The sequence below is a fragment of the Oreochromis aureus genome, linkage group 13 (assembly GCF_013358895.1).
Source record: "Oreochromis aureus strain Israel breed Guangdong linkage group 13, ZZ_aureus, whole genome shotgun sequence".
Taxonomy (NCBI): domain Eukaryota; kingdom Metazoa; phylum Chordata; class Actinopteri; order Cichliformes; family Cichlidae; genus Oreochromis; species Oreochromis aureus.
Window position 1 is genome coordinate 18833561 of NC_052954.1, and position 11126 is coordinate 18844686.

Sequence of the window (11126 nt, forward strand, 5' to 3'; positions counted from 1 at the left end):
AGGCAGGTTAACCTATCGACTGCTGAACAGAGACACGCAGACTAAGACAAGAGAGACCAATCCATTTACTGAGATAAACCTAAGCTAGTTGGGATTTGAATCTCTCTGCTTGTTGCTATAGCTCAACAAAAAATATATATATTCATATCATAATTAAACGTATATTTTTTATGTTATTTCCACATAGAAATTAAGATTTTTCTAAACATCCTGTTAACCTAGCTCTAATATCTGTGTTGAAGGTGATGGGGGAAGTAGAAGAGGATGGAAAAAGAGCCAGTGGGATGCCTGGTGACCATTTCCTGGAGCCAGGACAGGAGGCAGATGAGAGGGCAGGCTAGGCCACACAGGTGGCCCGGATCTGGACCAGGTCAGCCTCACCCTCGAACAACAAGCCAGCGTATCTTGTGCTTATGCTCCAAGTTCTCTCAAGTCACTAACTGGCAGCTTTTGTTAAAGGGGGAAAAAAAGTGTAAAAGGTAACATTTAATTAAATTCATATGCCCGCTTTGATTTCATGAGTGTTGTTAATATGGTGCTTTTGTAAAGAATCTACACGCTGTTGCTTTGAAATCTATGACCTTCAAAACCAAGCAGAGAGAGGAGAAATGGATTTCAAGCATCTGATTTGATTAAACATACCTTAGGTTATGATTGTGAAGAAAGCCTTATATTATAAAAGTTTCATCTAATTAAACCACACTGTGCTTGAATTCACTTCGTAAATGCTCCTTTGTAATGCTTAGGAACAGATATGTTAACTGTTTAACAAATTCTGCCTCCGCTGAGTGTGCTGATCCCATCTCCGCTGCACAGGTGACTCAACAGAAAATGTGAAATAATTCTGCACCGTTCTATTGTGGATGCAATGCCACGCACTCGCTGAGAAAATACAATAAAATCTAAATATGAAATCACTCTGGCTGAACTGCAAAGCGACTGTTAATAGAAGAATACCGTTCCGACAGACGGCTCCGAGCATTATTGTCTAAAGTTGGGTAAGGGGTAATTAATTTGGCATTAAATCATTCAGTGTTTTGGTGAGTCTGATGAGAACTGTAAAATACCTTCTTTTCTTTTTTTTTCTCAGACACTGCCTCAGCCAACCCCCAGCCCCCATTGTCTGTGTGAAAATGGAAATCTGTGCCACCAGTACAATATCCACATTATGTGCCCTGCCTCGACATTGTTGCATGACATGCTTGATTGTACCCTGGCATATAAGAGCAGAAATGTATAAACATACCATTAGCACATATTAAATTTTGTCTCCCACTCCCATTATTGTGTAAAAGGTAAGTTTTAAAGTTTATTTATTAATTTTTTTGTATTTTCTGAATAAAATTCACCACTTTAGACATTTGTACAACGCTTTTGATTGTATTTAAATGCAGAAGAAATGCATTTATTTCCTATTTGTTATGTCTTTGGACATGCTTAAGCGGTCGATTTTAAACTTGTACAATTACACTTTGAAAAAAGAAAACTACGCAATTATGTCGAATTATCATTCCGCCACACACATGCACAAAACAATCAAAAGGATACAGTTTTGCCACACCACTTTAACTTAATCAACCTGCTCTTCCATGTCTTTAGGTTAAAACTAAAAGGCTAATGCAATCGTTGTAATTATTTATGGTGTTAGCCATCTGTATGCATTAATATGACTTGTTTTAAATGCTCCACATGTTTTATAGAGGTAAATGTTTTCTTCTGAACCTTAAAAAGGCCTGCAGCAATAGCAGGAAAATAACTGCACTAACCCTCAGCTGTACATTCACATCATTGGTATATTCCATATTTCATTTTTGTTCACTCAAGTCAAACTTTAACAATTCTGCTCACAGCACAGGCTGAGGTCAATCCAGTACAAGCAGTCCAAACATTTCTCCTACTCACACTGAAATCACTGTAGCCACCGTACGCACAGAGAAAGTCTTCACTCATAAAACCAAATCAAAGAAACCTAAGTTTGTACATCAGCATGGGTTAATGTTTCCAGATAGGACAAAATTATAGGTGACATTTAACAACTTCCAACCCTAACATCATCCACACAACTGTTAATAATCCAAATTTGCACTCTTAAATGTTTTTAATTACACTTTTCTGTCTGTTGTTTTTTACATAATTCATTTTTGCATTTAAAAACAAAACATTAGGAGCATATTGCCATCCCAGGAGGTTGTGGAAAATACACAAAAATATTCTAAAAGTCTTTTCTTGCTTTTATTTATTTTATTTTATTTTTTTCCAACTGAAAGGTCTCATGAGAATGCCATCTTTTCAAAAATTAGAAGAGGCCCTCTTGTCACTAATAACTCAATGCTGCCACCCAGTGTCAGCACATTTGATTTAAAACAGCGGGTCTCAGACTTTCTCTGGCATTTCCCCCTTTTTGGAAGCTAAAAAAAATATCAACAATAAAAAAGGAATCCTTTCTGGGTTAACAGAAAAATCATAGTCATTTAACTTAGTTCCCAAATTTTTCCACCTGGCCTTTCAAAGGCAAAAGTTAATTTTGTCTTTATCATGGTCTGTGAGGTTGATTTAACCATTGAACTTTGACTAGAAGAAGCTATAAACAGGACCTCCAGATGGCTTTTGAGATTATTATTTTCTGTTTGGACATGTGCAAGTGCAGTTAAAACCTTGTTTCGTGCATTAAGGTATAAGCAATGGCTGTTCTAAGGATGAGCCTGCACAATATAATATTACAATATGTTCTTCAAATGTGTGTATTACTACTTGCAGGCTGTTCTCAGTGTCGGTCGGGAAAACACAAAGAGGGGAAAAACACCGTGCTGTCCTTTAATACAGATACTACATGCTCTCCTCTGATACCTCAGCCCCACCTGTCTAGCCATGAGCTCAGAGTTGAAACAGAGTTCAGCCAAGTCGAGAATTGTTCTTGCTTGTTTTATCAGTGGTGTGTACCATATTTCCCGATGAAATACTACAGCCGGCAAGAGATACTGCCAAAGGAGCAAGGAGACAATTGAATGAGCATTAATGATTTACAGGTACATATCTGCTATAATACCAACACAGGCGGAGGTAACTGAGAGCAGGCTCTAATGACATCATTGATGTTGCCTCAGATAACACCTTGATCATCAACTATGTATGGATCTGGCAAAAGATATAAGATAATGTCAAAGTGAGAGTAGACTGTTTACCACCCTAACATAGGCTGGTAAATAGACCAACATTCAGACACTGAGTCAGGAATTTAAAAAAAGAAATCTACACATGTATCAATAAGACAAATGAACTGTAAATCTCAGGTTCGCAGTGGAAGATAAAATGTATTTTCTAAGAGAAAAATATGTGATGACAGCCTGAAAATACTTTGGGGGAAATAATTATTTGATCTCGTGCTGAATTTGTAAGTTTGCTCGCTCGCAAGAAAATGAATCTCTAATTTTTATGGTTGCATTTTAATGGAGATGGACAGAATATCAGCCAAAAATCCTGAAGACAACATGTTACATAAAAGTTATAAATTGATTTGCATGTCACTGGCTAGGTCAATCCATGACCTTGGTGTGATTCCTTTTTACCCACATCTTTGTTGCCTTGAAAGTATGTTTTGGGCCACTGTCATGCTGGAAGACCCATCCACAGCTTAGAGAAGGAGGTTCTCCTCTATGATTTTACGGTACGTGGCTCTGTCTATAGGCCCCTCTGTGCAGTGAAGTAACATGTACCCTTAGTAGAAGAAACAACAACATAACGTTTCCATAACGACTGTGGAGATGGTGTTCTTTGGGTCATATAGCATTTTTCTTTGTCCAAACAGGGTGGGTAGAGTTGATGCTAAAGAGCTCATTTTTGTTTTCTACAGTCATTGTGTGTTACCAATGGTGTTCTCACTGACTGTGGTCCTGACTGCCTGCAGATCATTTACCAACTCATACATACAGGGAGTGCAGAATTATTAGGCAAGTGAGTATTTTGTCCACATCATCCTCTTCATGCATGTTGTCTTACTCCAAGCTGTATAGGCTCGAAAGCCTACTACCAATTAAGCATATTAGGTGATGTGCATCTCTGTAATGAGAAGGGGTGTGGTCTAATGACATCAACACCCTATATCAGGTGTGCATAATTATTAGGCAACTTCCTTTCCTTTGGCAAAATGGGTCAAAAGAAGGACTTGACAGGCTCAGAAAAGTCAAAAATAGTGAGATATCTTGCAGAGGGATGCAGCAGTCTTAAAATTGCAAAGCTTCTGAAGCGTGATCATCGAACAATCAAGCGTTTCATTCAAAATAGTCAACAGGGTCGCAAGAAGCGTGTGGAAAACCAAGGCGCAAAATAACTGCCCATGAACTGAGAAAAGTCAAGCGTGCAGCTGCCAAGATGCCACTTGCCACCAGTTTGGCCATATTTCAGAGCTGCAACATCACTGGAGTGCCCAAAAGCACAAGGTGTGCAATACTCAGAGACATGGCCAAGGTAAGAAAGGCTGAAAGACGACCACCACTGAACAAGACACACAAGCTGAAACGTCAAGACTGGGCCAAGAAATATCTCAAGACTGATTTTTCTAAGGTTTTATGGACTGATGAAATGAGAGTGAGTCTTGATGGGCCAGATGGATGGGCCCGTGGCTGGATTGGTAAAGGGCAGAGAGCTCCAGTCCGACTCAGGCGCCAGCAAGGTGGAGGTGGAGTACTGGTTTGGGCTGGTATCATCAAAGATGAGCTTGTGGGGCCTTTTCGGGTTGAGGATGGAGTCAAGCTCAACTCCCAGTCCTACTGCCAGTTTCTGGAAGACACCTTCTTCAAGCAGTGGTACAGGAAGAAGTCTGCATCCTTCAAGAAAAACATGATTTTCATGCAGGACAATGCTCCATCACACGCGTCCAAGTACTCCACAGCGTGGCTGGCAAGAAAGGGTATAAAAGAAGAAAAACTAATGACATGGCCTCCTTGTTCACCTGATCTGAACCCCATTGAGAACCTGTGGTCCATCATCAAATGTGAGATTTACAAGGAGGAAAACAGTACACCTCTCTGAACAGTGTCTGGGAGGCTGTGGTTGCTGCTGCACGCAATGTTGATGGTGAACAGATCAAAACACTGACAGAATCCATGGATGGCAGGCTTTTGAGTGTCCTTGCAAAGAAACGTGGCTATATTGGTCGCTGATTTGTTTTTGTTTTGTTTTTGAATGTCAGAAATGTATATTTGTGAATGTGGAGATGTTATATTGGTTTCACTGGTAAAAATAAATAATTGAAATGGGTATATATTTGTTTTTGTTAAGTTGCCTAATAATTATGCACAGTAATAGTCACCTGCACACACAGATATCCCCTAAAATAGCTAAAACTAAAACAAACTAAAAACTACTTCCAAAACATTCAGCTTTGATATTAATGAGTTTTTTGGGTTCATTGAGAACATGGTTGTTGTTCAATAATAAAATTATTCCTCAAAAATACAACTTGCCTAATAATTCTGCACTCCCTGTATAGTTTTGGACTGATCCACCAACTTTCTCATGATCCTCCTCACCTCATAAACCAAGATCTTGTATGGAGCATCAGACTGAGGGTCACCAACAGTTGTCACTAGTTCTTGCTGATGGTCTTGTAACTCATTCCAGCTTAACTTTGACAGCTCTTTGGTTTTGCCCATTGTGGTGGAGAGGTTGGTGTCTAAGAAGTATCTGTGACTGACTGATTCATTCATTCATTCATTCATTGACTGATTGATTGATTGAATACTTATTTCACCCACTGAGAAAAAAATGTGACATTTTAAAAACGGTAACAATGACCTTGAACTGGTAGGTACTAGCACTAATAGCTCTGAGAAAGTCTTACACTGATGTTTTTGCATTTCCGCCATTAGTTATCTACTTACTATCTACCGTCCATCATAAAATGGGTACACTGGATAACCAGGATAACCCACCACGTCACAAAGCTGAAATCATCTCAAACTGGATTTTGTTTTGTTCGTCAAACTAGATTCTTGAACATAGCAATGAGTTTAGTATACTCAAATGGCCTCCAGTGACCAGATTTCAGTGTAACAGAGCAACTTTGGGATGTAGTGGAATAAAAGATTCTCATTATGAATATGCAGCTGAGAAATCTGCAAGAACGGTGTGATGATATAATTTCAATATGGACCAAAATTTCTTAGGAATATTTTCAGTCCCTTGTTGCTGCAGTGAGTGCAGTTCTTTGTTATTTGTAGTAATATTTTCTCACAGTAACTTTTTATTTTAAGTGGGAGCAGGATAGTTGCTTGAATATATGAATATTTAAAAAACATATATATTAAATAAAATATTATTCTGCCATGGTCTCTTGGTTGTTTTGTTTTTTGTCTGTGTTTTTAAGCTTGACAATGCAGATTCAAAAGAAACAGTCTGAATTGCATTAGATTTCATTTTTATTTCAATTAAATATAACGAACATTATTAAGGATTAAACATTAAAAAAAAAAATTTAGAGGAAGTGACGTGATAATGTTTTGAATCGTGCCGTGCGGGTTTGCGGTTGTCACGGTTAGAAATCCCTGTACTGACCTGTCTTCCCCATATATATCTGGAGAAAACTTTTAGCTTCATGTCTCCATAATTTCTCTCACAGTAAGTTTTCTTCGCTATAAACCCGCTCTTATGTAACAGCATTCGTTTAGGCATTCAGCGTTGACTGTTAGCTTGCTTGTAGTTGTTGTTAGCTAACGATAAGCCACTTTGCTAGCGCTAGTTTTCTGCAGTTATTTCTCTAACGAGATGCCCAGATGAGGGTTAGCCTTGTGGATCAAGAGACACTGGTGATGTTGAGAAAATACGAGTGGTATATATGTGAATAACAACACACAATATCGTATAGCTTATGATAGCTTAGCCGTGATGCTAGTAATTAACCATTAGCGGATAAGTAACAGCTGCAGTGCTAATGCTGTGCTGCAAAGCACGAGAGGGGTCATTGTATAGTTGTGTGTGTGTGTGTGTGTTGTGCTAAAGCGTTGTTAGCTGCATAGATAAGCTGTTGCTTTACTATCTGAATAAATCTGCCTAATTGCAATGGCAAGTCTTTCCTCAAAGTTTGCAATATTATGGTTGCATCACAGCTCGCCATATTTGAGATCTGTCCAGCGTAAAAGTCATCGCTGCCTGCTAGAGACGTTGGATCTCAAGCTTTTGTAAGAACTGGTTTTGTAACGTGTTTATTTCAGCATGAGCTGACTGTGTACCAAACCTGGTGCATGGTGACAGCTGTTGGGTTATTTAAGGGTCTGCATTTGCCGCTGCTCAGTACTGACGTGGTCGTCCAGCACTTTGACTCTGTGCGTATTCTACCCCACAGCAGGAGAAAGTAATGGACCTCCACAAAATTATCCACAGTGCGCTGCACGAATTTATTCAGACTTACATACCTGATGCAGATCTCAGGTAAGCAGCCCCCAGCCTCATTTAAGCCTGAAAAATCATTTTTTTATGGCTTTGGAAGTAACTTCCTTTCCTACCGTGCCATGCAGCACACTGGATGATGTCCTGTTGTCTTACATCACTGGGGTCCTGGAGGATCTTGGTTCCCAGCAGAGTGTTGAGGAGAACTTTGATGTGGAGGACTTTGCAGAGATGCTAGAAGCTTACATACCTGGCTTTGCAGAAATTGACAGGTAAACAGACTTTCTCCTTTCTCTGGATGGGTTAAGAAAACCACATAACAACTGTACTATGTGTTTTAATGTTATCTTTATTTTTTTATTTTTTTTTTATAACAGTTTTTTTTTTAATTTTTTTTATTCTGCAGTGTCAAAGTCTGTGAAATGATGTTCAGTCTGGCTTCAAAACTAGCTACTGCTCGGACCTCAGGTGCCAAACATGTTCATTTGCTTAGCGTTTCTAAAAGTGTGATTCTGATACTTCTACTATTCTACTACCATGTTAATTTATTTGTTCCTTTTTATTTAGCTCGTGAAGAAAATGGTATCCCTAAGGCAAGGACAGAAGAGATCTCATTGAAGCTCACCAGCCTGCCCAGTGAGCCACCAAGAAGAGAAACGCAGTGCCTTAAATCACAGACAGAGGGAGCCACTGCCAAGGTTATCGATTCACCTGACATCAGCACATTATGTTTTTTTTACATATTTGCATTTGTCTTTTTGTCCTACTGTAGATATTGTTACATCCATTAACAAATATTCACGTGTCTGTGTTAGCCACCAGTGTCTGAGTGGGATGCCCAGGAGCAGCACTTACTAGAGATGTTTCCCAAGTGTAGTCTGACTGAGGCTCGTAGCGCCCTGTCTATTGCCAAAGGAGACATGGAGGAAGCTGTGCGTCTTATCATAGAAGGGGATGTTCAACTCAGTCCCACACCTCTTAATGTGAGTCTCTGATACACACAGAAACGTTGGCTTTGTGTTCCTCCTACCTTCCTTAGCAGTCTTTGATGGGATCCTCTTGTCTCAGGTAAACCAGGGCAAGAGTATTTCCTCACTGGCAGACCAGAAACTTAAAGAGAGCATCCTTGAGAAGTGAGTAAGAGTGCTAGTGTGACTCAGCAGAACTTTCCTCATTTATTTGTTTCTTGAGTTTATGACTGTGCTTAATCATACTAGGTACATGCTGGTGGACAGGGAGGAAGATAAGAAAACACACCGTCCTGTCGTTCCCAAAGATGTAAGCTTCCCCTTATACTTCTATTTTTTTCACATCAAATCTGTTTCATGCCTCTAAATCCAGCTGCACTCTGTTGTGACAGGCTCCAAAGAAGCTAGTTCGGTACCACGGTAACCAGGTGGTAACCACAAAAGGAGAACGGTATCAGCTCGTGAAGAAGGACGAGACAGAGGACATGAAGAAGACATACGTCAACCTCAAGCCAGCGCGAAAGTACAGATTCCATTGATGACGAGCACAGTTCTGAAAGAGCAGCTAATGACAGTATTGTTTACACTATTTTTATTTATTAATTTCATTTAGCCTAATTTTTGTTTGGTTTTTTTTCCCAATTAAAAGCTGACATCTGCAGTGTTGTCAGAAGCTTCTTTTGAAAAAGACAAAAAACGTTACCTTTACATGCCTTGGTTAAAACGTTGGATTACGGTGTTTCAGTTTTATATTGAAGGATCTTTTTTTTGTCAGATATTTCAGTCAGGATGTTGTGACTTGCGTTCTTGTGTGTGTGTGTGTGTAACAGCCTAACCTATCTACTTTTGGCCATCTCAGCAGGTCTGATGTTGCACTGACAGTATTGAGGTTGTGTTTGTTTAATTTTTTTTATTATTGTTTTTTATGCATTTTTCTTTTTAAGCTGTACTGACATTGTGAATGAACCTATATTGATTTCTGTAACTAAGTTTTAGTGGTGCTGTAAAGTTTCTTCTTGACATTAGAATTATCAGCTGTTTTATGTACATATTGATTCAAAGAGGCCAATTTCATTTAGTTTAAAGTTAGGTCCAGAGTTTGTTGGACAAGGACATTGTTGTTGGACTTTTGCCTCTGTACTCCACCACAGTGGATTTTGAATAAGATAATCGTGATGATTTTAAACATTACTCTTAGATGTTTATTGGTAAAGTCAAGTCCTTCTTGTTCTTGTGTAATCAGTGGTTTACAACTTGTTTTAAACTTGCTGTATTTAAATTGATGAAGGCATCTCTTAATTGCAGTTTGTGAAAATGGAGGATATGCTTATGAAGTTGCTTGTCTTACCCATGTAAATAATTGCCATTGTGACCTTTAGTTGTCTTCTATGGTCTTTCAGTTGTGGTGTATACACACAAAACTACAAAAATTGTGTCTTTGTCCAACAAATTATGGACCTAACTGTGTATTGTAGCCAGTAGGAGTGCTGCAGATATGTTTGTTCAGGCCTTGAATTTTAAATCGGTTTAAGTCCATAAGAGGAAGTCCTGTATGTTTACTTGAACCACTTTCTGACGCACGTCTTAGGGCAAAAAAAGGATGTTTTAATATGCAAAGATTTACACTATTTTGGTTGTTTTGCCACAGCAGACTATCACCCCCTGCATCTCCCTACATTGTTGAATCTCCTCAGGTCTTACTCTCTTTCTCCTGCCTGGCAGCTCCATCTTCATCACCTCCTCTGCACATGTTCAAACCATCTCAGCTTTGCCTCTTTGTCTCCAGAAAGCTAAACCTGAGCTGTTCCTCTGATGTACTCATTTCTAATTCTGTCCATCTTGGTTACTCCCAGTGAAAATCTTGGCGTCTTTAACTCTGCAGCCTAGCTGTTTAAGTACTGAATTTAAAACCAGAGGGGAAGAAAGTGCATTACAATAACTCGATCTGAAGTCTGACAGAAGTGAGATTTGACAACCTACGGATTCACAGCTCATCCCTAATAAAGGAGAACGTACACGTCACAGGCCTTACCCAGCTGAAAACACGTCCGTATACTATATAAATTCATTTTTCAAGACACGTTCAAACAATTGCAGCACTCTACTTTCTAACATTACAAAGTTGTGTGTGTGCTTTCTTTCACACCCCTAATGCAAAGTGAAAAATGCTGCTGGATGACTTCATTTTAAAGTTCATTCCAACAGGATTACCTTTATTTTTGATAGAGATGTTTAGATTTGCAAATTCTCCAATCATGTATTTGTGATAATAGAAGATCATGTGCTTTCAGGGTCCGTTTACATATTACCGAAGTGGTTTTCTTGTCACAGCGCCTCTCATCTCATTTGTGTTCTGTGAGGTTTGCTTCGCATGTGATTGTGGATGTGTTTTTTCTCTGATTGGATTCTGATTTCTTGTTAGTTGTAGATTAGGATAAATGGGGTTTTCTTTTAGATATACGCTTTGTGTTTCTTTCTGCGTCCATTTGGACCAGCTATAAGCATTTGTTCTAAATGGATGGTATATAGTTTTCCCCTCGGTGTAGTGTAACAGCTGGGTGTTGGAAAGATGTGTTGTTACTGGTGCTTATCAGCAGCAATGTTATCTTTAAATACTGTATGATGGTGTTACTGTAGAGCATGGAATGGATCCCCTGAAGCTGTTTTAGTGACAACAGAAACAGCTTTCCTCGCTCTGAGAAACTGCTGACGCACAATTTATAGTAAATACTAATTTTGTAGACTACCATATGAGTTGTCTATTTATTCATGTAC

General features: G+C 39.0%; 1 protein-coding gene and 1 long non-coding RNA gene across 3 annotated transcripts; both read left to right on the top strand.

The window, feature by feature from the left end:
- The first annotated feature begins 251 nt into the window (after positions 1-251).
- On the top strand, positions 252-1270 carry LOC120443228. Its single transcript, XR_005615252.1, has 3 exons — positions 252-479; positions 817-998; positions 1091-1270. It is a non-coding gene; the product is annotated as an uncharacterized LOC120443228 (long non-coding RNA).
- A 5221-nt stretch (positions 1271-6491) lies between these two features.
- Positions 6492-11100, top strand: cuedc2 (CUE domain containing 2). Of its 2 annotated transcripts, none has more exons than XM_031735229.2 (9): positions 6492-6615; positions 7340-7425; positions 7512-7655; positions 7790-7851; positions 7951-8081; positions 8199-8366; positions 8452-8516; positions 8601-8661; positions 8744-11100. In XM_031735229.2, the coding sequence occupies exons 2-9, from the start codon at positions 7352-7354 to the stop codon at positions 8888-8890; spliced, it is 852 nt and encodes a 283-aa protein (XP_031591089.1). In that variant the 5' UTR covers positions 6492-6615; positions 7340-7351; the 3' UTR covers positions 8891-11100. The 2 variants fall into 2 exon arrangements, with proteins under 2 accessions (XP_031591089.1, XP_031591090.1); XM_031735230.2 differs by lacking the exon at positions 6492-6615 and adding an exon at positions 6690-7175.
- The last annotated feature ends 26 nt before the right edge of the window (positions 11101-11126 follow it).